General features: G+C 48.1%; 1 protein-coding gene across 4 annotated transcripts in view; it reads left to right on the top strand.

Annotated features, from left to right (window-relative positions):
* The window catches only part of LOC106578042 (protein Shroom4), a 104,057-nt gene that overhangs the window by 71,986 nt on the left and 4,786 nt on the right, over nucleotides 1-27,285 (top strand). For all 4 annotated transcript variants that reach the window (XM_045701588.2, XM_082965298.1, XM_082965297.1 and 1 more), the window contains 11 exons: nucleotides 3,726-3,790; nucleotides 3,892-7,127; nucleotides 8,923-8,996; nucleotides 20,016-20,753; nucleotides 20,867-21,111; nucleotides 21,200-21,381; nucleotides 23,033-23,265; nucleotides 23,996-24,128; nucleotides 24,618-24,719; nucleotides 26,496-26,666; nucleotides 27,150-27,278. In XM_045701588.2, the coding sequence (XP_045557544.1) occupies nucleotides 3,726-3,790; nucleotides 3,892-7,127; nucleotides 8,923-8,996; nucleotides 20,016-20,753; nucleotides 20,867-21,111; nucleotides 21,200-21,381; nucleotides 23,033-23,265; nucleotides 23,996-24,128; nucleotides 24,618-24,719; nucleotides 26,496-26,666; nucleotides 27,150-27,278 (5,308 nt within the window). The remainder of the gene's footprint in view (nucleotides 1-3,725; nucleotides 3,791-3,891; nucleotides 7,128-8,922; nucleotides 8,997-20,015; nucleotides 20,754-20,866; nucleotides 21,112-21,199; nucleotides 21,382-23,032; nucleotides 23,266-23,995; nucleotides 24,129-24,617; nucleotides 24,720-26,495; nucleotides 26,667-27,149; nucleotides 27,279-27,285) is intronic.

The following is a 27,285-nucleotide window of genomic DNA, read 5'->3' as shown; positions in this document are numbered from 1 at the left end:
ACTACTGAGCCTGACCGAGGCGAGCTGTCCTGAGCTGTACTGAGCTGTCCTGAGCTGTCCTGAGCTGTACTGAGCTGTCCTGGGCTGTCCTAAGCTGTCCTGAGCTGTACTGAGCTGTACTGAGCTGTACTGAGCTGTCCTGGGCTGTCCTAAGCTGTCCTGAGCCCGACCGAGGCGAGCTGTCCTGAGCTGTACTGAGCTGTACTGAGCTGTACTGAGCTGTACTGAGCTGTACTGGGCTGTCCTGAGCTGTACTGAGCTGTCCTGAGCTGTACTGAGCTGTACTGGGCTGTACTGGGCTGTCCTGAGCTGTACTGAGCTGTCCTGAGCTGTCCTGAGTTGTCCTGAGCTGTCCTGAGCTGTACTGAGCTGTACTGGGCTGTCCTGAGCTGTACTGGGCTGTACTGGGCTGTCCTGAGCTGTCCTGAGCCTGACCGAGGCGAGCTGTCCTGACCTGTACTGAGCTGTACTGGGCAGTACTGGGCTGTACTGGGCTGTCCTGAGCTGTACTGAGCTGCCTGAGCTGTCCTGGGCTGTCCTGAGCTGTACTGGGCTGTACTGAGCTGTACTGAGCTGTACTGAGCTGTCCTGAGCTGTCCTGAGCTGTACTGAGCTGTCCTGAGCTGTACTGAGCTGTCATGGGCTGTCCTGGGCTGTCCTGAGCTGTACTGAGCTGTACTGGGCTGTACTGGGCTGTCCTGAGCTGTACTGGGCTGTCCTGAGCTGTACTGGGCTGTCCTGAGCTTTACTGAGCTGTCCTGAACTGTACTGTGCTGTCCTGAGCTGTACTGAGCTGTCCTGAGCTGTACTGGTTAGTGGCTACTTAAATGTAATTAAATGACTTTGAGGGTGTTCCTTTATGAGCGTAGTTACATATACATATAAATAACAATATAACTATGTGAAAGTTACCTCTAGAACAACAGGAAATTGACTCCCTGATATGTTAAGTAAATTTGAATGTGCGCGCGCACACACACACATACACACACACACACACACACACACACACACACACATACACACACACACACACACACACACACACACACACACACACACACACACACACACACACACACACACACACAACCACACACACACACACACACACACACACACACACACACACACACACACACACACACACAGCGTTTCCTCTTTGATGACTATCAATGGTATAATTCACTACAATTACCCCTAATTGTTTTAACAGGCTGAGATAGGCCAGTGTTTATGTATCTCAAACACACACACACACACACACACACACACACACACACACACACACACACACACACACACACACACACACACACACAGCTAATGGTTTTAACTGGCATAGTAGATGGGCTGGAGTTTACATAAAGCTGTCGTCGCTTTGTGCTGCAATTCCAAAAGTTGTTCAGGCCTGTCCTTGTCCTTTTTGCCCCCCCCCCCCACACACACACACACACACACACACACACACACACACACACACACACACACACACACACTGCAACAGCTGATCAGACACATTCTCTTGGCATAACAGGACACGGTGACTCCCAGAACATATGGACAAAGAGAGGAAGACTGTTAATCCTACGTTCTGACAAAGTCCCAGAAACACTCACCCTCTTATGTAGACCATATTACTGACTTTCTCACAGACTCCTCGTAGTTCATGGCATTGAGTGTGTGTGTGTGTGTGTGTGTGTGTGTGTGTGTGTGTGTGTGTGTGTGTGTGTGTGTGTGTGTGTGTGTGTGTGTGTGTGTGTGTGTGTGTGTGTGTGTGTGTGTGTGTGTGTGTGTGTGTGTGTGTGCTGTGTGACTATCTAGGGAACGGGGGATACCTAGTCCCTAGTCAGTTACACAACTGAATGCATTCTTCCACATTTAACCCCTCTGAATCAGAGAGGTGCGGAGGGCTGCTTTAATCAACGTCCACATCATCGGTGTCCAGGGGAGAAGTTGTGGTTGGGGGTTAACTGCCTTGCTCAAGGGCAGAACGGCAGATTTGTTCGCCTTGCCAGCTCGGGGATTCGAACCAGCAACCTTTAACCGCTAAGCGACTTACCGCCCCTAAGCTGAGCTGTGAGCATTTCTTTGTGAATGTGTATGCGTGTTTCTGTTAACGTGTTTGTGTTCGTGTGTTCGTGTGTGTGTGTGTGTGTGTGTGTGTGTGTGTGTGTGTGTGTGTGTGTGTGTGTGTGTGTGTGTGTGTGTGTGTGTGTGTGTGTGTGTGTGTGTGTGTGTGTAGTGCGGCTGTTTGTGTGTGTGTGTGTGTGTGTGTGTGTGTGTGTGTGTGTGTGTGTGTGTGTGTGTGTGTAGTGCGGCTGTTTGTGTGTGTGTGTGTGTGTGTGTGTGTGTGTGTGTGTGTGTGTGTGTGTGTGGTGCAGCTGTTTGTGTGTCCACTCTGATTCACCACAGAGTTGGTATTCCTGTCATGTTCCTCATCATTCCCTGATGGAGTGTTCATGAGGGAGGGGATGTCATTTCCCGTGGTTACCACCTCATTTCCTGTCTCTCTTTACCGCGACGCAGCAGAAATCCCTGACTGCTTAAAGAGGCTACCATTCAAATCTTCTCTTCCTTCTTTACCTTCCTTAAAATGTTTAAAACCATGTGTGGAATACAGTAAGGCAGACCAACCATGTGTGGAATACAGTAAGGCAACCCAAACCATGTGTGGAATACAGTAAGGCAGACCAACCATGTGTGGAATACAGTAAGGCAGACCAACCATGTGTGGAATACAGTAAGGCAGATAAACCATGTGTGGAATACAGTAAGGCAGACCAACCATGTGTGGAATACAGTAAGGCAGATAAAACGTGTGGAATACAGTAAGGCAGATAAACCATGTGTGGAATACAGTAAGGCAGACCAACCATGTGTGGAATACAGTAAGGCAGACCAACCATGTGTGGAATACAGTAAGGCTACCCAAACCATGTGTGGAATACAGTAAGGCAGACCAACCATGTGTGGAATACAGTAAGGCAGATAAAACATGTGTGGAATACAGTAAGGCAGACCAACCATGTGTGGAATACAGTAAGGCAGATAAACCATGTGTGGAATACAGTAAGGCAGACCAGCCATGTGTGGAATACAGTAAGGCAGACCAACCATGTGTGGAATACAGTAAGGCAGACCAACCATGTTTGGAATACAGTAAGGCAGATTAACCATGTGTGGAATACAGTAAGGCAGACCAACCATGTGTGGAATACAGTAAGGCAGACCAACCATGTGTGGAATACAGTAAGGCAGACCAACCATGTGTGGAATACAGTAAGGCAGACCAACCATGTGGGGAATTCAGTAAGGCAGACCAACCATGTGTGGAATACAGTAAGGCAGACCAACCATGTGTGGAATACAGTAAGGCAGACCAACCATGTGTGGAATACAGTAAGGCAGACCAGCCATGTGTGGAATACAGTAAGGCAGACCAACCATGTGTGGAATTCCGTAAGGCAGACCAACCATGTGTGGAATACAGTAAGGCAGATTAACCACATGTGGAATACAGTAAGGCAGACCAACCATGTGTGGAATTCAGTAAGGCAGACCAACCATGTGTGGAATACAGTAAGGCAGACCAACCATGTGTGGAATACAGTAAGGCAGATAAAACTCACTGGAAGATTTAGTGCAACTAGGATTGTATTTCAAAGAGACTAGGTTTAGAGGGTAACATTCCTCCCTCTCTCTCGCCCCGTCCCTCTCCACAGTGATCTGTCTATCCAGTGGAATCAGCTCTCCAGACACTACTCCACAGACCACAGCAGTTCTCTAGGTTTGATTTGATTTGATTTGAACACAATCCAACCACACATGCATTTACAATAATAGAGGATAATGTTTAACATCGGATTTACATTATGATCCTTGTTTTAGGTAGCATGGAGAGCCTGGAGCCTCCTAGCAGCCAAGTGTACTACGATTCCCAGAATTCACCAGTGGACCCTGCCATCTTCAACAACAAGAGGGACTACAATTCCCCTGTTGACCCCGGCATCTTCAACAACAAGAGAGACTACAATTCCCAGAATTCCCTAGTGGACCCTGCCATCTTCAACAACAAGAGAGACTACGATTCTCAGAATTCCCCTGTCGACCCTGTCATCTTCAACAACAAGAGAGACTCTGCCTATAGTTCTTTTTCAGCTAGTTCTAATACATCTGACTATACTGTCTCACTGAGAGCTGGTGAAGCCTGTTCCATGGAGAATATCCTCCAGAGCCTGGGGCCAGGGGGGCCCACCAGCCGGGGGTATGCCTGCGGCGATGCACCGTCCCTGGGGAAGGAGTCAGGCGAGCCCCGAGATGAGACCAGAACCTCTGCCTTACTAAAGTCTGGGTCGCTGACCAGACCGAGAGTGAGGCAGCCAGACGCTAAGGAGAGACCATCTTCATACTGTTATGAGGACGAGAGGAGGAAGGGAGAAGGGGAGATGGGTGGAGGAGAAGGGGAAAGGGAGGTTTCGAGTCCCCCCCAGCCACCGACCAGGAAGGACAGTTTCAGGGCCACCCGGGGTTGCTCCGGGGTCACAGATGTCAAAGTACAACGATGCATCCCTGACCCCGTTGGAATTCCCAGCCTCTCCCATTGCCATGCCGAAGACGTTGACGACGATCTTCTGAGCATTCCCGGCGTTCCGAGCAGCAACGGCTATCCTGCTACTAGTGAGACGTCAAAGACTGAGGGAAACAGAAATGGAAACAGGGTTGGGAATTTCAAAGGTGATTCTTTAGAGCAGTACTACACCCTCATTTCCAAGAAAAAAGGTTCCCGTAAGGACAACAACTCAGAGATCCAGAATAGCCACCCAGACCCCCTTTCCCCCCTCCTCCCTGCTCCAGAGATAAGCTCCTCTTCTCCCATCTCAAGCCCCGACCCTCCTGACACCTCCATAGTTCCAGAACCCTTAGGGGAGCCCAGCCACCTCCTCCCCCAGAACGAGCACTCCTCATCAGGTCTCTACAGACACAGCGCCCCTGAGAAACTCTTGTCCCAGCTACATCTCCTAGAGTTCTCCAGCGACCCCTCGGACCCTTCAGACCGTAGCTCCGTCTCCCCCTCCAGCTCCCAGTGGTCTCACTCCCCCTTTCACCCCACCAGAGAGAACATATCTGGGGATCTAGGGAGTAACAACGCCCCTGTCCAACTCCAGCAGAACCAGGGGAAGTGGGGAGGGGGTGCTGGAGGGGGAGGGAGTCGCTGCTCTTCCCCAGGATCGGTGGAGATCGATGGGGTTAGAGAGGCAAGGGAGATGGGATTGGTGGTTGGGGCTGCTGCTGCTACTCTCCTCTCTCCCATCCAGCTCCAACACCCCTGGGGTAGGTCATTGAGTGTTCCAGGGTCAGAGAAGCCTTCTGGAGGCTGTACCCAGGGAGGAGTGAGCTCCGAGCAGGTACAGAAGACAGACTTTGGGCCTCTCAGTGCTGCAGCAAGTGTGGATAGCCTACTTGGGGAGGATCTGAGAGGAGGAGGAGGAGACAGAAGAGGAGAAAGAGAGGATGATGATGATGGAGAGGTGCTGATGAAGAAACCCAGGAGTCACCGTTCGTCCCGGTCACGCCGCCGCAGCGAACGCTTTGCCACGAACCTCCGAAATGAGATCCAGCGCAAGAAAGCTCAGCTGTCGAAGAGCAAAGGCCCAGGAGGGCTGCTCTACGGCGGGGAGACGGTCGAGGAAGAAGAGGGTCCTGACCTGGAGGACCTCCAGAGGGAAGAGGCTGACGACCTCAAGGAAAGGTGCACCCAGGAAAGGTGCTCCCAAGGCAGGTACACCTCGTCTGATGCCAGCCGATCAGCTCCAGCCCCTGGAAGTCTACTGGCCTCTACTTCCACACCCCAGCTCCACCTGTCATCCCCAACCCCAGTTTCAGCTCTGCAACCCCCCAGGGATGAATATCCTGAACCACAGGAGGACCAAAACCAAGCGTCAGACCCATCCAGGACCACCCAGATGTTGGATCCAGCCATGCCCAGCTGCGATGTGGGAATCCAGGTGGTGGAGGAGCAAGCTCCAGCTGGTATGGCTCGCCGATGGAGGTGGACGCCCGAACACAATCTCCAACTGGAAATGGACACCGACCGTCAGGGCGAGAGGGTCAGAGGGGCCCTGGGGGTATCAGGACGAGGAAGAGCAGCCTCCACCTCTTCTTCCACCACCACTTGTTCTTCTCATACGGAGGAGTGCGATATTCTTCCTTTCGCGGATCGTTGTAAGTTCTTTGAGGAGACCAGTAGGAGTATGTCGGTGTCGAATCTGCCAGGCCTGACGAGTCGACGGCAGAGGCCAGATAGACATGGGAGGCAGCCTCATCCATCCACGCTGGAGAACCAGAGAGGGGGCTACGGACAGGGACAAGCCCAGCGGAGGTACTCGTACCAGGGGGGAATCCAGAAGGAAAGTCCCCTATCGATTACAACCATGGAGGCCCGGAGACAATTGGTTTGCAGCAACAGGGATAGAGAAAAGGAGGGGGAGAGAGCGAAGGAGGGGGAGAGAGCGACGGAGGTGGAGAGAGCGAAGGAGGTGGAGAGAGCGAAGGAGGTGGAGAGAGCGAAGGAGGTGGAGAGAGCGAAGGAGAGGGAGAGAGCGAGGGAGAGGGAGAGAGCGAGGGAGAGGGAGAGAGAGAAGGAGAGGGAGAGGGAGAGAGAGGAGAGAGAGAAGGAGAGGGAGAGAGAAAAGGAGAGGGAGAGAGAAAAGGAGAGGGAGTGGGAAAGAGGGAAGAAAAGGGAGGAGAGAGCAAGAGAGAGGGAGATGGCGCTTGAAAGGGAGAGAGAGCGAGAGAGAGAGGAACAGAGACAAAGGGAAGAGAAGGCTAGACTGAGAGAGAGGGAGAGAGAAAGAGAGAAGGAGATTGACCTGGCGAGGGAATGTGAGAGGGAGATGGAGAGACAAGGAGAGAGGGAGAGAGAGTCACTCAGTACAGCTCGGGACCTCTACAACACTTGGACTCAACCCCAGGCATACCAGAAGACCCAGACCCACTCCTGTCCCCATCCCCAAGCCCAGATCGAGGCCCCTCATTCAGCCTTCCGCCCTGTCAACACCCCTCTCCTCCAGGACGACCAGGCTCCACATCAGGGGTACCTACCATATGGCTACACACCAACAGAGGTAAGTATAGGCTACTGTTATAGAGGACATAGACAGTATCTTCTGAAGTATTTGAAGATGCCCAACACTATTAAATGGATCCAGATGTGAATGAGGATGTAGTGTGTTGTAGCTTGCTTAGCCTTGGCTGGTACATGAGGATATAAAGACACACACACACACACACACACACACTAGAGTTTTTTTTTAATCAACTGATTCCAGTCTTTGAGATGGGAACTGAATCTACAAGCATTTTATTATTAATTAATCTGTCCCCCAAGTTGAGTTTTTCTACAACAGATGTTTGGAAACACTTTATAACATATCCTCTCCTCTATAGCCTGGATGAAATAGCTGCTTTCCTCCTCTATAGCCTGGATGAAATAACTGCTCTCCTCCTCTATAGTCTGGATGAAATAGCTGCTCTCCTCCTCTATAGTCTGGATGAAATAGCTGCTCTCCTCCTCTATAGCCTGGATGAAATAGCTGCTCTCCTCCTCTATAGCCTGGATGAAATAGCTGCTCTCCTCCTCTATAGTCTGGATGAAATAGCTGCTCTCCTCCTCTATAGTCTGGATGAAATAGCTGCTCTCCTCCTCTATAGCCTGGATGAAATAGCTGCTCTCCTCCTCTATAGTCTGGATGAAATAGCTGCTCTCCTCTATCGCCTGGATGAAATAGCTGCTCTCCTCTATAGTCTGGATGAAATAGCTGCTCTCCTCCTCTATAGCCTGGATGAAATAGCTGCTCTCCTCCTCTATAGCCTGGATGAAATAGCTGCTCTCCTCCTCTATAGTCTGGATGAAATAGCTGCTCTCCTCCTCTATAGCCTGGATGAAATAGCTGCTCTCCTCCTCTATAGTCTGGATGAAATAGCTGCTCTCCTCCTCTATAGCCTGGATGAAATAGCTGCTCTCCTCCTCTATAGCCTGGATGAAATAGCTGCTCTCCTCCTCTATAGCCTGGATGAAATAGCTGCTCTCCTCCTCTATAGTCTGGATGAAATAGCTGCTCTCTCCCTCTATAGTCTGGATGAAATAGCTGCTCTCCTCCTCTATAGCCTGGATGAAATCGCTGCTTTCCTCCTCTATAGTCTGGATGAAATAGCTGCTCTCCTCCTGTATAGCCTGGATGAAATAACTGCTCTCCTCCTCTATAGCCTGGATGAAATAGCTGCTCTCCTCCTCTATAGTCTGGATGAAATAGCTGCTCTCCTCCTCTATAGCCTGAATGAAATAGCTGCTCTCCTCCTCTATAGCCTGGATGAAATAACTGCTCTCCTCCTCTATAGCCTGGATGAAATAGCTGCTCTCCTCCTCTATAGTCTGGATGAAATAGCTGCTCTCCTCCTCTATAGTCTGGATGAAATAGCTGCTCTCCTCCTCTATAGCCTGGATGAAATAGCTGCTCTCCTCCTCTATAGTCTGGATGAAATAGCTGCTCTCCTCCTCTATAGCCTGGATGAAATAGCTGCTCTCCTCCTCTATAGTCTGGATGAAATAGCTGCTCTCCTCCTCTATAGCCTGGATGAAATATCTGCTCTCCTCCTCTATAGCCATGATGAAATAGCTGCTCTCCTCCTCTATAGTCTGGATGAAATAGCTGCTCTCTCCCTCTATAGTCTGGATGAAATAGCTGCTCTCCTCCTCTATAGTCTGGATGAAATAGCTGCTATCTCCCTCTATAGTCTGGATGAAATAGCTGCTCTCCTCCTCTATAGCCTGGATGAAATAGCTGCTCTCCTCCTCTATAGCCTGGATGAAATAGCTGCTTTTCAAAGTACTTAATGAATGTTAATGAATGTGTTCCACAGGAGTATCCTGCGCCATCCCAGCCGTTACCACGGGAACAAACACAAATCAACAGGAAGTTCAGCCTGACCGAGAGGTATGACACTTCCTGCCTGTCAGCTCTCTCTCTCTGCTTCTCCTCTCTGTCTCTCTCTCGCTCGCTCTCTCTCTCTGTCTCTCTCAATTTGCTTTATTGGCATGACGTAACAATATACAGATTGCCAAAGTTTACTTTGGAGATTTACAATATTAACATAATTTATAATAATAATCAATATTATCAACGGGACAACAGTAACAACAATAACCAAGGGTCAAAATAACCAAACATTGAACATTAACAATAAGCATAGAGGACACTGTCCCTCATCTTATGGCAGGCAGCAATGTAGTGCGCTGCCAACCCACAGCTGTCTGTGTCCTCCCCCAACAGGACGGGTAGCCTGTCCTCATCAGAGAGGTCTTTGAAACCTTTAATAAGGGTTTCAAATTTGGGGAAATGACACTCTCTAATTGTTTTATATTTTTTACATTTTGTCAGGAAATGCAGCTTTGTCTCAGGTTCTGCTGTTGTGCAGTGGTAGCACAGCCTTTCCTCTACATGGAGACAGGTTTTCCTGTGTCTACCCTTCTCAATGGCAAGGCTGTGCTCACTGAGCCTGTACTTTGTCAAGGTTTTTCTAAGGTTTTGATCAGTAACCATGGTCAAATAGTTAGCCGCAGTGTACTGTTGATTTAGGACCAGATAGCTGGATGAGGGGACTCTTTTCTTTGCTCAGCTCTTGGCATTGCAGGGCTTGGTAATGATATCAGAGGGGGTCACTGTATTTTAGATGTTTCCCAAACTGAATTGCTCTTTTTTGAGTATTTATTATTAGTGGATATTGGCCTAATTCTGCCCTGCATGCATTGTTTGTGGTTTTCCTCTGGACATGTAGGAGAATCTTACAGAACTCTGCATGCAGGGTTTCAATATCGTGTTTTTGTCCCATTGTTTAAAATCTTGTTTTGCAAGTGGACCCCACGCCTCGCTGCCATAAAGTGAAATTGGTTCAATGACACATTCAATTAGTTTTAGCCACATTTTAATAGCTATTTCAATTTGAATTAGTTTTTTAATGGCGTAGAATGCCCTGCGTGCTTTCTCTCTCAGTTTATTCACTGCCTCATTAAGGTGTCCGGTTGAGCTTATTTTTAATTCAGGGCTCAGATTGCAACCCTGACGAAGGCCCCGCCCCTGGTTAAAGAATTCTGTTCTTTTCTTGACAATTTTGATGCTGCACGTATTGCCAGTATACATTGATTTAATTATGTCATATGTTTTACCCCCTACACCACTTTCAATAACTTTGTAGAACAGTCCTGTATGCCAAATAGAATCAAATGATTTTTGGAAGTCGATAAAGCAAGCGTATATTTTGGTATTATTTTGGTGGACATGTTTATCTATCAGGGTGTGTAGGGTGTAAATATGATCAGTTGTGCGATGTTTTGGTATAAATCCAATTGGGCTTTTACTCAAGACATTGTGCTTATTAATGAAGTTTAGAACGCTTACATTTATAATACTACAGAAAACCTTCCCCAGGTTACTGTTCACTGTCACGAACCGGCTCAAAGTTCCTAACAAAAGGGAGACGACAAGGAATAACAAAATATATATTTATTAACTCAGGTAACCTAAATGCAATTAGCAATGGTGTGTGTAATCAGTAATCAGTAGTGTAAGGGAGTGTTTTGCATGCATAAATGTGATAATATGGGGTGTTGAAAGGTGCCAAAGCAAACATCCAAAAGGCCACAAAAATACCACAACAAACTCTATGAAGGTGTCTGCATGGAGAGAGTCTCCCCAATGACTGTGGAAGAGGTCTATTTATCCTGGGACACAGCCGGGCCCAGGTGTTTCCCATGTCGCTGACCCTCCCAACTCCGCCCACCGGCATCCTAATAAGGAAACAAGAAGAGAGAGAATACGGCAGACAGAGTGGGAGGGGCGTCACACACATACATGCTTCTGGAATTGTTAGGGTCCAATGTGTTCTTAAAGATTGGGGATATGAGTCCTTGATTCAAGATGTCAGGGAAATAACCTACACTCAGGATCAAATTTAACAGTTTTAATATACTGTAGCCAATTGACGTTTTTCACTAGTGAGTTTGAGCATCTCATTTAGGATGCCATCAGGTCCGCATGCTTTTTTAAATTTGAGGGCCTGAAGTTTCTTATAGAGCTCCTGGTCAGTAATTGGGTTCCAGTGGATTTTGATTGTCCTTTATAGCTTTTTCTAATCCATTCAACGTGTCATGAATTTGGCGTTGTTCTGCGTTTGTGTCAGTTTGAACGGTGTTGTAGAGTGTTTTAAAATGGGTTGTCCATATCTCACCATTTTGTTTCGCTAATTCCTCTTGTTTAGATTTTTTTTTTTAGGTTTTTCCAATTTTGCCAGAAGTTGTTTGTGTTTATGGACTCCTCATTTAGTGTCAGCTGCTTGCTGTTGTACTGGGCTTTTTTGGTTTTGAGTTTTAAAGTCTCACAGTAATGAAGGCGTAAATCACCATTATGTGGGTCTCTGTGCTTTTGGTTGGATAGTGTTCTAAGTTCTTTCCTTATAATTTTACAATCTGCATCAAACCAGTTGTCATCTGGGATCTTTGTTGTTTAGTTTTTATCAATTTTAGTTGTGCTTCTTTTGCAGGTTGCGTGAATATATAGTTGATGTTTTGTATTGCTAGATTGATGCCTTCTTCACTGTGAGTGAATGTGGTATCCAGAAAGTTATCTAAGAGTGTTTGGATATTTTGGTTCCAGGTTGCTTTCTGGTATTCTTCTGTGCTGTTCTTTTGAGGAACAATGTAATTTGGCTGTGATCAGACAGAGGTGTTAGTGGCTTGACAGGGGAATGAGCTGAGAGAGAAAGGGCCAATGTCTGTAATCATATAGTCTACTGTACTGTGGCCAAGAGGTGAGCAGTAGGTGAATCTCCCCAAAGAGTCCCCCCATAACCTACCATTGACAAAGTACAGACCCAGACTTCTACAGAGCTGCAACAGATCCCTTCCGTTGTTGTAGATGGTGCTGTCACTGTTGTTTCTATGGGGGAGATCACGACAGTTAGAAACACTATGGCCTGTAGTCGTGTGCTCGTTACATCAGGTAGTGTTCCTGTGCTTACATTTGTGTCCCCACAGATGAGGCTATTTCCCTGGGCCTGGAAATGGCACGTCTCTTCCTCAAGGGTGGGGAAGTTCTCCTCTGAGTAATATGTTCCACATGCTAACTGATAGGTTGATGAGTTTAGACCCTGAATGTTCCACATGCTAACTGATAGGTTGATGAGTTTAGACCCTGAATGTTCCACATGCTAACTGATAGGTTGATGAGTTTAGGCCCTGAATGTTCCACATGCTAACTGATAGGTTGATGAGTTTAGACCCTGAATGTTCCACATGCTAACTGATAGGTTGATGAGTTTAGGCCCTGAATGTTCCACATGCTAACTGATAGGTTGATGAGTTTAGACCCTGAATGTTCCACATGCTAACTGATAGGTTGATGAGTTTAGACCCTGAATGTTCCACATGCTAACTGATAGGTTGATGAGTTTAGACCCTGAATGTTCCACATGCTAACTGATAGGTTGATGAGTTTAGACCCTGAATGTTCCACATGCTAACTGATAGGTTGATGAGTTTAGACCCTGAATGTTCTACATGCTAACTGATAGGTTGATGAGTTTAGACCCTGAATGTTCCACATGCTAACTGATAGGTTGATGAGTTTAGACCCTGAATGTTCTACATGCTAACTGATAGGTTGATGAGTTTAGACCCTGAATGTTCCACATGCTAACTGATAGGTTGACTAGTTTAGACCCTGAATGTTCCACATGCTAACTGATAGGTTGATGAGTTTAGGCCCTGAATGTTCCACATGCTAACTGATAGGTTGATGAGTTTAGGCCCTGAATGTTCCACATGCTAACTGATAGGTTGATGAGTTTAGACCCTGAATGTTCCACATGCTAACTGATAGGTTGATGAGTTTAGGCCCTGAATGTTCCACATGCTAACTGATAGGTTGATGAGTTTAGACCCTGAATGTTCCACATGCTAACTGATAGGTTGATGAGTTTAGACCCTGAATGTTCCACATGCTAACTGATAGGTTGATGAGTTTAGACCCTGAATGTTCCACATGCTAACTGATAGGTTGATGAGTTTAGACCCTGAATGTTCCACATGCTAACTGATAGGTTGATGAGTTTAGACCCTGAATGTTCCACATGCTAACTGATAGGTTGATGAGTTTAGGCCCTGAATGTTCCACATGCTAACTGATAGGTTGATGAGTTTAGGCCCTGAATGTTCCACATGCTAACTGATAGGTTGATGAGTTTAGACCCTGAATGTTCCACATGCTAACTGATAGGTTGATGAGTTTAGACCCTGAATGTTCCACATGCTAACTGATAGGTTGATGAGTTTAGACCCTGAATGTTCCACATGCTAACTGATAGGTTGATGAGTTTAGGCCCTGAATGTTCCACATGCTAACTGATAGGTTGATGAGTTTAGGCCCTGAATGTTCCACATGCTAACTGATAGGTTGATGAGTTTAGACCCTGAATGTTCCACATGCTAACTGATAGGTTGATGAGTTTAGGCCCTGAATGTTCCACATGCTAACTGATAGGTTGATGAGTTTAGACCCTGAATGTTCCACATGCTAACTGATAGGTTGATGAGTTTAGACCCTGAATGTTCCACATGCTAACTGATAGGTTGATGAGTTTAGACCCTGAATGTTCCACATGCTAACTGATAGGTTGATGAGTTTAGACCCTGAATGTTCCACATGCTAACTGATAGGTTGATGAGTTTAGACCCTGAATGTTCCACATGCTAACTGATAGGTTGATGAGTTTAGACCCTGAATGTTCCACATGCTAACTGATAGGTTGATGAGTTTAGGCCCTGAATGTTCCACATGCTAACTGATAGGTTGATGAGTTTAGACCCTGAATGTTCCACATGCTAACTGATAGGTTGATGAGTTTAGACCCTGAATGTTCCACATGCTAACTGATAGGTTGATGAGTTTAGACCCTGAATGTTCCACATGCTAACTGATAGGTTGATGAGTTTAGACCCTGAATGTTCCACATGCTAACTGATAGTGATTTCATGTTGCAAAAAGAAAGAATAACAGTCAGAAATATAGTAACTACTGAGATGTTCAGAGTGATAAACAGGATAACCTTAACTTTTAGTACTGTGTGTGTGTGTGTGTGTGTGTGTGTGTGTGTGTGTGTGTGTGTGTGTGTGTGTGTGTGTGTGTGTGTGTGTGTGTGTGTGTGTGTGTGTGTGTGTGTGTGTGTGTGTGTGTGTGTGTGTGTGTGTGTGTGTGTGTGTGTGTGTGTGTGTGTGTGTTTGCGCTTAGTGCAGATGTATTGAAGGAGCTGTTTACTCAAGCCTACAGAGTTGGGCCCTGTGGAGGGGGTCCAGGTCTGGGCCGTGGGGCTGCCTCTCTGGTCTGGTAGAGGTGGTGGTCTGGTGCGGGGTAGTAGGCTGGGCCCGGTCCGGTCTGGCTGAGCCGATGGAGGTGGTGATGCTCTGGTGGTGGGTGGGGTGCGCTGGGTCTGGTGTGGCGTTGAGGGGGCCTGGGGCTCCTTGGTGGTGCAGTGGTCTGGTAGGGGTCTCTGGGTGCTCCTCTGTCCAGTGCAGCATGGGGTGTTTGTCTACCAAGTGCCACGTCCTTTAGAGACTTGGCAAACATCCCTACTGTCTGCTTCCTCAGGTGGGAGTGGTCGTGCAGGTGCTCTGGGGTGATTGTTGGGTGGTGAGCAACGTGTACGTTCGAGAGTAGGACACAGCCTTTGCAGGGCAGCAGAGTGGAGATGGTGATGTGGGAGTTGGGGAACCACTCAGAGGCCCTCTCTGCTACTCTGTTGACCAGGCTGCCTACTCTCTCCTGCTCCTCTCGCAGGTTGTTGGTGCCGGTGTGAATAATGATGTGGCCTGGTGTGCCAAAGTCAGGCTGGGACAGGATGTGGAGGGCATCCTGTGTTTTTGGGCATCATATTTTGGACACCTTGTGGTGGGGGGGAAGAGTTTATCCTCTTGGATGAATTTCTCATTTGAGTCAATGAGGATGGCCACCTCAGTGGGTTTTACCAGAGTAGTGGGTTTACGGTCTGGGGCTGGGGTGTGTGGGGGCTGTGTCGGTGGGGGGGGGGGGCAGAGAGCTTCTCTCTGTAGTAGGTGTCCCCATGTGAGCCGCCTTGTTGACTGGGGGTGTGGGTAAATGGTTGTCGGTATGGGGGGGGGGGGTTGTGGGTAAAGGTGGCTTGGTGGGAGTCTCTGGGTGGTCCTCTGTTAGGGGTGGTGAGGTGCTGCAGCTTCTCTCTAGGAGTCTCTACAGTCTGTTCTCTGTGCTGCAGCACCCTCTTGATGACAGACAACTCCTTTGCCATCTCCTCCTTTACCTGCACTACCTCTCTCCTCATGGTGACCTTTACCTCCTCCAGTGCTGTGGTAAGGCTCTCTCCTCATGGTGACCTTTACCTCCTCCAGTGCTGTGGTAAGGCTCTCTCCTCATGGTGACCTTTACCTCCTCAAGAGCTGTGGTAAGGCTCTCTCCTCATGGTGACCTTTACCTCCTCAAGAGCTGTGGTAAGGCTCTCTCCTCATGGTGACCTTTACCTCCTCCAGAGCTGTGGTAAGGCTCTCTCCTCATGGTGACCTTTACCTCCTCAAACACTGTGGTAAGGCTCTCTCCTCATTGTGACCTTTACCTCCTCCAGAGCTGTGGTAAGGCTCTCTCCTCATGGTGACCTTTACCTCCTCAAGAGCTGTGGTAAGGCTCTCTCCTCATGGTGGCCTTTACCTCCTCAAGAGCTGTGGTAAGGCTCTCTCCTCATGGTGGCCTTTACCTCCTCAAGAGCTGAGGTAAGGCTCTCTCCTCATGGTGGCCTTTACCTCCTCAAGAGCTGTGGTAAGGCTCTCTCCTCATGGTGTCCTTTACCTCCTCCAGAGCTGTGGTAAGGCTCTCTCCTCATGGTGACCTTTACCTCCTCCAGAGCTGTGGTAAGGCTCTCTCCTCATGGTGGCCTTTACCTCCTCAAGAGCTGTGGTAAGGCTCTCTCCTCATGGTGACCTTTACCTCCTCAAGAGCTGTGGTAAGGCTCTCTCCTCATGGTGACCTTTACCTCCTCAAGAGCTGTGGTAAGGCTCTCTCTCACCTCCTGGACAGAGTTCTTCAGCTGGGTTCTTGCACTGGTTGATCTGGTCCTGTAGAAGCTCTGTGTCTGGGCTGGAGGTGGTGTAGCTGGGGGGCTGCTCCTTCAGCTCAGTAACCCCTACCTCTAACAGAGCCAGCCTGTCTCTCAGCAGTCTGGAGGTGGTGTAGCTGGGGGGCTGCTCCTTCAGCTCAGTAACCCATACCTCTAACAGAACCAGCCTGTCTCTCAGCAGTCTGATGGTAGTGTTGTCTTGGTGGGCTGCTGCTCAGTAACCCATACCTCTAACAGAACCAGCCTGTCTCTCAGCAGTCTGATGGTAGTGTTGTCTTGGTGGGCTGCTCCTTCAGCTCAGTAACCCATACCTCTAACAGAACCAGCCTGTCTCTCAGCAGGCTGATGGTAGTGTTGTCTTGGTGGTTGTAGGCAGGCAGGGGGAGGATAGAGCTGTTGTGTGGGTCTGGGCCCTTGCTGTTGGGGTGCCTGAGGTGAGGGGAGAGGTTGGGGTGCCTGAGGTGAGGGGAGAGGTTGGGGTGCCTGAGGTGAGGGGAGAGGTTGGGGTGCCTGAGGTGAGGGGAGAGGTTGGGGTGCCTGAGGTGAGGGGAGAGGTTGGGGTGCCTGAGGGGAGAGGTTGGGGTGCCTGAGGGGAGAGGTTGGGGTGCCTGAGGTGAGGGGAGAGGTTGGGGTGCCTGAGGTGAGGGGAGAGGTTGGGGTGCCTGAGGGGAGAGGTTGGGGTGCCTGAGGTGAGGGGAGAGGTTGGGGTGCCTGAGGTGAGGGGAGAGGTTGGGGTGCCTGAGGTGAGGGGAGAGGTTGGGGTGCCTGAGGTGAGGGGAGAGGTTGGGGTGCCTGAGGGGAGAGGTTGGGGTGCTGTCCTTGTCCTTTTTGGTTCCCACCATCTTCCCTAGGTTGGGGAAGTCCTGCACTAAGAGCTGAGTGCAGCCTCACTGCCCTGGACCATGACAGTGCCGTTCTGGTACATGTTTACCGTCAGAAACCTGTTTTCCTGGTCCTTTTTGCTGTCCTCAAAAATGTGGATTTGCCTTTCCTTGCTTTGTTGTATAGCTGAAATGCCTGGTTACAGCTGAAATGCCTGGTTACAGCTGAAATGCCTGGTTACAGCTGTATGCCTGGTTACAGCTGAAATGCCTGGTTACAGCTGTATGCCTGGTTACAGCTGAAATGCCTGGTTACAGCTGAAATGCCTGGTTACAGCTGTATGCCTGGTTACAGCTGTATGCCTGGTTACAGCTGAAATGCCTGGTTACAGCTGAAATGCCTGGTTACAGCTGAAATGCCTGGTTACAGCTGAATGCCTGGTTACAGCTGTATGCCTGGTTATAGCTGAAATGCCTGGTTACAGCTGAAATGCCTGGTTACAGCTGTATGCCTGGTTACAGCTGTATGCCTGGTTACAGCTGTATGCCAGGCAGCAGTGTGGTCTGTGTAAAACAACAGTTTTGTTACAGTCCTGTTGTGTGAGCAGTTGGCAAACAAAGTTTCCAGGTTCTCCCTCTGAATTCTGTTTACATTTTAATTTTTTTTCTCCCCTTCTCTGATTTGATTTCTGCTGGAAATTCAAAAAAAGACAGGGAAAGTCACTGTCTGTGCTGCTGGTGCTGCGAGCCTGCCTGTGGCCCTGTTGCTATGGTTACCAGTTAGCCAGTAAGCTAGCTGACAGATTTAGCTGAATTTAGCTAGCTAGCACGATTAAGATTGACAGACTGTGAGTCTTTTACTCCTGTGTTGATCTTCAGTTGTACAATATGTTTTTCTAATTTAATTTTGTTAATCTCACTCATAACAACCAGAGTTTTAAGAAGTCAGGAGCTGTTCATCTGCATGACTGCCTCTCTCTCACTCTCTCTCTCTCTCCCTCTCTCTCTCTGCCCCTCTCTCTCTCTGCCCCCCTCTCTCTCTCTCTGCCCCCCTCTCTCTCTCTCTGCCCCTCTCTCTCTCTCTGCATCTCTCTCTCTGCATCTCTCTCTCTCTCTGCCTCTCTCTCTCTCTGCCTCTCTCTGCCTCTCTCTCTCTCTCTCTCTCTGCCTCTCTCTCTCTCTCTCTGCCTCTCTCTCTCTCTCTCTGCCCCTCTCTCTCTCTCTCTGCCCCTCTCTCTCTGCCTCTCTCTCTCTCTGCCCCTCTCTCTCTCTCTCTCTGCCCCTCTCTCTCTGCCTCTCTCTCTCTCTCTCTGCCTCTCTCTCTCTCTCTCTCTGCCCCTCTCTCTCTGCCTCTCTCTCTCTCTCTCTGCCTCTCTCTCTCTGCCTCTCTCTCTCTCTCTCTCTCTCTCTCCCTCTCTCTCTGCCTCTCTCTCTCTCCCTCTCTCTCTGCCCCTCTCTCTCTCTGCCTCTCTCTCTGCCCCTCTCTCTCTCTGCCTCTCTCTCTGCCTCTCTCTCTGCCTCTCTCTCTCTGTCTCTCTCTCTGCCTCTCTCTCTCTCTCATTTCAATTCAAAGCGCTTTATTGGCATGATGTAACAATGTACATATTGACAAAGCTTATTTTGGATATTTACAATATAAAAAATATTTTAAAAAATGAAATTCAAAATTGTCAACGGGACAACAGTAACAACAATAACCAAGGGTCAAAATAACCATACATTCAACAATAACAATAGTCATACAGTAGAGGACATATACAGGTTGATTGGTCTGTCAGACACTGTCCCTCAACTTATGGCAGGCAGCAATGTAGTGCGCTGCCAACCCACAGCTCTCTGCGTCCTCCCCCAACAGGACGGGTAGCCTATCCTCATCAGAGAGGTCTTTGAAACCTTGAATAAGGGTTTCAAATTTGGGGAAATGACACTCTCTAATTGTTTTATATTTTTGACATTTTGTCAGGAAATGCAGCTCTGTCTCAGGTTCTGCTGTTGTGCAGTGGTTGCACAGCCTTTCCTCTACAGGGAGCCAGGTTTTCCTGTGTCTACCCTTCTCAATGGCAAGGCTGTGCTCACTGAGCCTGTACTTTGTCAAGGTTTTTCTAAGGTTTTGATCAGTAACCATGGTCAAATAGTTAGCCGCAGTGTACTGTTGATTTAGGACCAGATAGCTGAATGAGGGGACTCTTTTCTTTGCTCAGCTCTTGGCATTGCAGGGCTTGGTAATGATATCAGAGGGGGTCACTGTATTTTAGATGTTTCCCAAACTGAATTGCTCTTTTCTGAGTTTTTATTATTAGTGGATATTGGCCTCATTCTGCCCTGCATGCATTGTTTCTGGTTTTACTCTGGACACGTAGGAGAATCTTACAGAACTCTGCATGTAGGGTTTCAATGGGGTGTTTGTCCCATTTGATGAAATCTTGTTTTGCAAGTGGACCCCACACCTCGCTGCCATAAAGTGAAATTGGTTCAATGACATATTCAATTCGTTTTAGCCAAATTTTAATAGGTATTTCAATTTGAATTTGCTATTTAATGGTGTAGAATGCCCTGCGTGCTTTCTCTCTCAGTTCATTCACTGCCTCATTAAGGTGTCCAATTGAGCTTATTTTTAAACCTAAGTAATTGTAGTGTGTGCAGTACTCTATATATCTTGTACCAATTGAGAACTTTGGTCTAATTCCCTGAGATCTCTCTCTCTCTGTCTCTCTCTCTCTGTCTCTCTCTCTCTGTCTGTCTCTCTCTGTCTCTCTGTCTCTGTCTCTGTCTGTCTCTGTGTGTGTGTGTGTGTGTGTGTGTGTGTGTGTGTGTGTGTGTGTGTGTGTGTGTGTGTGTGTGTAAGTACTACATGTATAAGTGTATGGTGATTGGAAGTAGAATCTCTCTCCATCAGGCTCCATGTTATGATGACAGTCTAATGGAGGTCCCTATGGGAGAATTAGAGAATCTGGCAGTGTAGTTAGTCTCTCTCTCTGTCTCTCTCTCTTTCTTTCTTAGGGACAACCCGCGGTACAGACGTGATTCCTGCACCAGGCCACCAGATTGCGCTATAACAGTTACACCACACCAATACCACCACCACCACCTGGGTCAGAGCGGCAGGCTGTCTGCCTGTAGTGTGGATGATCCCACATCTTCATCATCGTCTTCATCACTACGAAGCAGGGCCATGTCAGAGAATGATCTACGCTTCGACTCCACATACCACCGTGCTTCCCCCTCGGTTGCTACAGCGACACCGCTTTCAGAGCTGGAGGAGGGAGGCGGGGTTGATGGAGTGGGAAGTGCTAGGGGAGTGGCTACCAGGAAGAAAACCCCACCCCCTCCCAGGCCGCCTCCCCCCAAATGGGAGGAGTTCCACCGAAGGAGAGCGCCCCACAACACCCTCTTCGCCTCTTCTCTCTCCTCCACCTCTTCTTCATCAGTCCATCCTCTCCCTCTCAGTCCACCAGAGGGTCTACCCTCTCACCCTCCTCACACCTCCTGTCCCACAGAAACGTCCAAAATGACGCATCAGCGCTCCTACAGCCTCCCGCCTCAGAGGGAGGAGCTAGAGGGGTGCCAGCGCTGCAGCCTGAGCCAGCTCCAGGAACGCCCCTTTTCACAAGCCACGCCCAGTCCTGGGTTCAGACGCAGGTCCTTCCTGCCGGTGGCTCCACAACATAGAGAGAGAGACACACCCACTCATTACAACAACTCACTGCCCCCTCTACCACCATCAGACAACCAAGCCAGGTGAGGAGATGGAGACTGAACACACACACACACACACACACACACACACACACACACACACACACACACACACACACACACACACGTTTAACCCTATTGTCATCCCACTCCAGGCTATGCAACATGGATGATCAAGATCTCCCTGCTGTGTTGAAGCCCATCTCTCATAGACAGCAGAGGGCCGGGGCTGAGTGGGAGAGAACTCCATCTCCCAGGGTGCATATCGTCTCAGCCCTCCCCACCATAGAGAACGGTGTTATCTCTCTAGAGTCCTATTTTGCTATGAGCTTCGAGCAGCAGCAACAACTACAGAACAGTAGAAGATTCCGGAATCATCCCCACAACAACAATAACAACAGTAAGGAACATCAGTCTGATTCTGAAAAGTGACAACTGCTGATGTAAAAAGGGCTATATATAATATGATTGATTGATTCCCATTCCAGAACCAGAATTGGAACCCGAATTGGAACTGGAACCAGGTTTTAGCCCGAGCTCCGCCCAGAGCTTGGAACAGGAAGTGGACATCCCCATGGAAACAGACATTGACGACTTCCAGGAGGAGGGGCTTCCTGAGGATGAAGAGCCAATCAGGACAGAGCTCCAGTGTTTTGCTCTGCCCGTCACGGTGTGTGACAGGATTCACTGTGCTGCTAAGGAGTAGGGTGAAGTTGCCCCAAGATGCTGATCTTGGGTCAGATTTAAATTTTCCCCACTAATCATTAAAGACGTCCTCCAGTGATAGGATTGGGGGAGGGGAAGCTGATCCTAGATCTGTATCTAGGCAAAACTTCACCCCGGAGCATGCTGCTAACTTATATAACTATATATTATAGAACTATATATTATAAAACCATATATTATAGAACTATAAATTATAGAACTATATATTATATCACTATATATTATATAACTATATATTATAGAATTATATATTATAGAACTATATATTATATAGAACTATAAATTATATAACTATATATTATATAACTATATATTATATAACTATTTATTATATAACTATATATATTATATAACTATATATTATATATAACTATAAATTCTATAACTATATATTCTATAACTATATATTATAGAACTATAAATTGTAGAACTATAAATTGTAGAACCATATATTATAGAACCATATATTATAGAACTATACATTACCTAACTATATATTATAGAACTTTATATTATATAACTATATATTATATAGAACTATAAATTATATAGAACTATATATTATATGACTATATAGAACTATATATTATATATAACTATATATTATATAGAACTATATATTATATAGAACTGTAAATTATAGAACTATATATTATATATAACTATAAATTCTATAACTATATATTCTATAACTATATATTCTATAACTACATATTATAGAACCATATATTATATACAACTATATATTATATGACTATATATTATATAGAACTATAAATTCTATAGAACTATATATTATATAGAACTATATATTACATAACTATATATTATATAGAACTATAAATTATATAACTATAGATTATATAACTATATATTATATAGACCTATATATTCTATAACTATATATTCTATAACTATATATTATAGAACTACATATTATAGAACCATATATTATATAGAACTATAAATTCTATACAACTATAAATTATATACAACTATATATTATATGACTATATATTATATAACTATAGCTTAGTTCACTGTCCTCGTCCCCTATTGGGCTCAAACTAGTGATCCTCTGCTGTACAAACACGTGACCGTCCGCAAACACGTGACCGTCTGCAAACACGTGACCGTCCGCAAACACGTGACCGTCCGCAAACACGTGACCCCCGCAAACACGTGACCGCCCGCAAACACGTGACCCCCGCAAACACGTGACCCCAACAAACACGTGACCGCCCGCAAACACGTGACCGCCCGCAAACACGTGACCGCCCGCAAACACGTGACCGCCCGCAAACACGTGACCGCCCGCAAACACGTGACCGCCCGCAAACACGTGACCGCCCGCAAACACGTGACCGCCCGCAAACACGTGACCGCCCGCAAACACGTGACCGCCCGCAAACACGTGACCCCCGCAAACACGTGACCCCAACAAACACGTGACCGCCCGCAAACACGTGACCCCCAAACACGCCCGCTTCATAGCATACTCGCCGGTTGCACCACTAAACACCAATTTGGCGATGCAAGTGGAGACATTATAACTGGGGGGTGAACTTACCGGTACGATCTGAACTCTACTACAGGTTCTGGAGACAGACATCGATACGCTGCCTGCCCAGGAGGCCTCGCCGGCGGGTAGGAAGACTGCAGAGAGTGGGTCCCTGGATGGGGAGATGGAGGACCAGGGGATGGGGACCAGAGAGGGACTCATGGAGGAGCTATTGCCCCAGAGCGGTGGGGGCAAGGCGGGCACAGAGAGCTGGAGAGGGGCCTACCGTAACACAAACTCGGAGAAAAACACTGACAGCCTGGATAGGTAGGTGTACTGTGTCTGTGTGTGTTTGGGGTTTATGTATTTGCTCATTCATTTGCTCATTCATACACATTGCTCTAATAAAGGACTATATCTCTCAAAGACAAACAATGCATTTGTCAGCAAAAGCAAATAAACATAGTTCACTGTCTTTATGGACTTATGTTAACATTTACATTATTACGGAACATATTTTCATGTAATTTGAAACCCTAAGTCTTATGCTTTCCGCCCTCCCCCATCACTCCATCTCCTCTCCTCCTCTCCCTCCCTCTCCTCCTCTCTCCCCTCTCTCTCTCTCCCGCTCTCCTCTCCCTCCCGCTCTCCACTCTCCTCCTCTCCCTCCCTCTCGCCTGCTCTCCCTCCCTCTCGCCTGCTCTCCTCTCCCTCCCTCCCTCCCTCCCTCTCGCCTCCTCTCCCTCTCGCCTCCTCTCCCTTCCTCCCTCCCTCTCTTGCCTCCCTCATTCCCTCCCTCCCTCCCTCCTCCTCTCCCTCCTCCTCTCCCTCTCGCCTCCTCTCCCTTCCTCCCTCCCTCTCTTGCCTCCCTCATTCCCTCCTTCTCTCCTCTCCTCCTCTCCCCCTCTTCCTCCCTCTCTCCTCCTCTCCCCCTCTTCCTCCCTCTCCCTCCCACTCGCCTCCTCTCCTCCTCTCTCGCCTCCCTCATTCCCTCCTTCTCTCCTCTTCCTCCCTCTCTCCTTCTCTCCCTTCCTCTCTCCTCTCCTCCCCACCCCAGGCATTCTGCTGCCAGCTCCAGTTGTTCGTCCTATTATTCTACCTCAGCAGCCAAGGCTCAGCTCCTCACTCAGATGAAAGACTACTGCTCAGATGCCAGAGATACTGATCACGATGACCAACTGTCTTATAAGGTAATAAACATACACGCTCATACAATGTAAATACACGTGTGAGGGCACTCACTAGCACACACACGGCGATGATGACGAGCTGTCTTACACCTTTTCCTGTCTCCCCCTCCCCCTGTCTCCTCATCCCCCTGTCTCCCCCTCCCCCTGTCTCCTCATCCCCCTGTCTCCCCCTCCCCCTGTCTCCTCATCCCCCTGTCTCCCCCTGTCTCCCCCTCCCCCTGTCTCCCCCTCCCCCTGTCTCCTCATCCCCCTGTCTCCCCCTGTCTCCTCATCCCCCTGTCTCCCCCTGTCTCCCCCTCTCCCTGTCTCCCTCCCCCTGTCTCCCTCCCCCTGTCTCCCTCCCCCTGTCTCCTCATCCCCCTGTCTCCCCCTCCCCCTGTCTCCCTCCCCCTGTCTCTCCCTCCCCCTGTCTCCCTCCCCCTGTCTCCCCCTCCCCCTGTCTCCTCATCCCCCTGTCTCCCCCTGTCTCCACATCCTCCCACTGTACAGAAACAGTTGATGGAGAGTCTCCGTAAGAAGCTAGGAGTTCTGAGAGAAGCACAGAGAGGTCTACAGGAAGATATACGGGCTAACACACAGCTGGGAGAAGAGGTATGTACAGTACAAACACACACACAAGTTTTGACACACCTACTCATTCAAGGGTTTTTCTTTATTTTTACTATTTTCTACATTGTAGAATAATAGTGAAGACATCAAAATTATGAAATAACACATATGGACTCATGTAGTATTTTAGATTCTTTAAAGTAGCCACCCTGCCTTGATGACAGCTTTGCATACTCTTGGCATTCTCTCAACCAGCTTCATGAGGAATGCTTTTCCAACTGTCTTGAAGGAGTTCCCACATATGTTGAGCACTTGTTGGCTGCTTTTCCTTCACCCTGCAGTCCAACTGATCCCAAACAATCTCAACTGGGTTTAGGTCAGGTGATTGTGGAGGCCAGGTCATCTGATGCAGCAGTCCATCATTCTCCTTGGTCTAATAGCCATTACACAGCCTGAATGTGTGTTTTGAGTCATTGTCCTGTTGAAAAACAAATGATAGTCCCACTAAGCGCAAACCAGATGGGATGGCGTATCGCTGCAGAATGCTGTGGCAGTCATGCTGGTTAAGTGTGCCTTGAATTCTAAATAAATCACAGACCGTGTGACCAGCAAAGCACCCCCACACCATCACACCTCCTCCTCCATGCTTCACGGTGGGAACCACACATGCAGAGATCATCTGTTCACCTACTCTGCGTCTCACAAAGACACAGCAGTTGGAACCAAAAATCTCCAATTTGGACTCATCAAACCAAAACACAGATTTCCACCGGTCTAATGTCCATTGCTCGTGTTTCTTGGCCCAAGCAAGTCTCTTCTTCATATTGGTGTCCTTTAGTAGTGGTTTCTTTGCAGCAATTTGACCACGAAGGCCTGATTCACACAGTCTCCTCTGAACAGTTGATGTTGAGATGTGTTTGTTACTTGAACTGTATGAAGGATTTATTTGGGCTGCAATATCTGAGGCTGGTACCCCTAATGAACTTATCCTCTGCAGCAGAGGTAACTCTGGGTCTTCCTGTCCTGTGGTGGTCCTCATGAGAGCCAGTTTCATCATAGCGCTTGATGGTTTTTGCGACTGCAATTGAAGAAACTTTCGAAGTTCTTGAAATCTTCTAGATTGACTGACCTTCATGTCTTAAAGTAATGATGGACTGTCGTTTCTCTTTGCTTATTTGAGCTGTTCTTTGCATATTATGGACTTGGTCTTTTACCAAATAGGGCCATCTTCTGTATACCACCCCTACCTTGTCACAACACAACAGATTGGCTCAAAGAAATTCCACAAATTAACTTTTAACAAGGCACACCTGTTAATTGAAATGCATTCCAGGCGACTACCTGGAGAGAATGCCAAGAGTGTGCAAAGCTGTCATCAAGGCAAAGGGTGGCTACTTTGAAGAATCTCAGATATAAAATATATATTGATTTGTTTAACACTTTTTTGGTTACTACATGATTCCATATGTGTTATTTCATAGTTTTGATGTCTTCACTATTATTCTACATTGTAGAAAATAGTAAAAATAAAGAAAAACCCTTGAATGATTAGGTGTGTCCAAACTTTTGACCAGTACTGACCCTTTACTCAGTATTAAGTTGAAGCACCTTTGACAGCAATTACAGTCTTGAGTCTTCTTGGGTATGATGCTACAAGCTTTGTACACATGTATTTGGGGAGTTTCTCCAATTCTTCTCTGCAGATATTCTCAAGCTTTGTCAGGTTGAAGAAAAAAAACTGGAATGAGTAGGCATTTCCAAACTTTTGACTGGTACTATACATACATACACATTTAAACCAGGTCTTCTCCCCTCTAGGTTGAGAGCCTGGTGCTAGTGGTCTGTAAACCCAACGAGGTGGATAAGTTCAGGATGTTTATCGGGGACCTGGATAAGGTGGTCAGTCTGCTACTGTCTCTCTCTGGTCGGCTACTGAGGGTGGAGAGCTCCCTGGCCAACCTGGACGCTGAGACTGGACACCACGAGAGGGTGAGAGACAGACAGAAAGACAGAAAGACAGAAAGACAGAAAGACTGAATGGACAACATTAAAACAAACTCCTCCCTCCCCCCTCCCCCTCTCCTTCCTCTCCTCGCTCCTCCCTCTCCCTCCTCCCCCTCCCTCCCTCCTCCCCCCTCCCTCCACCTCCTCCACCTCCCCCTCCACCTTCTCCCCCTCCCTCCACCTCCCCCTCCCCTCTACCTCTCCCTCCTCCTCCCTCTCTCTCCACCGCTCCCTCTCCCTCCTCCCCTCCCCCCCTCTCCTCTCCCTCCTCCCCCTCCCCCCTCCCTCCGCCCCTCCCCTCTCCCTCCTCCCTCCGCCTCTCCCTCCTCCCTCTCCCTCCGCCTCCTCCCCTCCCTCTCCACCCCCCTCTCCCTCCCCTCTCTCCTCCCCTCCCTCTCCCTCCTCCCCCCTCTCCACCCCTCTCCCTCCTCCCCTCCCTCCTCCCCCTCTCCTCCCCTCCCTCCACAGCTCCTCCTCCTGGAGAAGAAGCGACAGCTACAGGTCCAGCTGTCTGAAGCCCAGGACCTGAAGGAACACGTGGACCACAGAGAGCAGGCTGTAGGAAGGGTTCTGGGACGATGCCTCTCCCCAGAACAGGTACTTT

Source organism: Salmo salar, chromosome 18, assembly GCF_965601325.2.
Source record: "Salmo salar chromosome 18, fSalSal1, whole genome shotgun sequence".
NCBI lineage: Eukaryota > Metazoa > Chordata > Actinopteri > Salmoniformes > Salmonidae > Salmo > Salmo salar.
The sequence above is the reverse complement of the archived record's forward strand: the minus strand, read 5'-3'. Positions and strand labels throughout refer to the sequence as shown.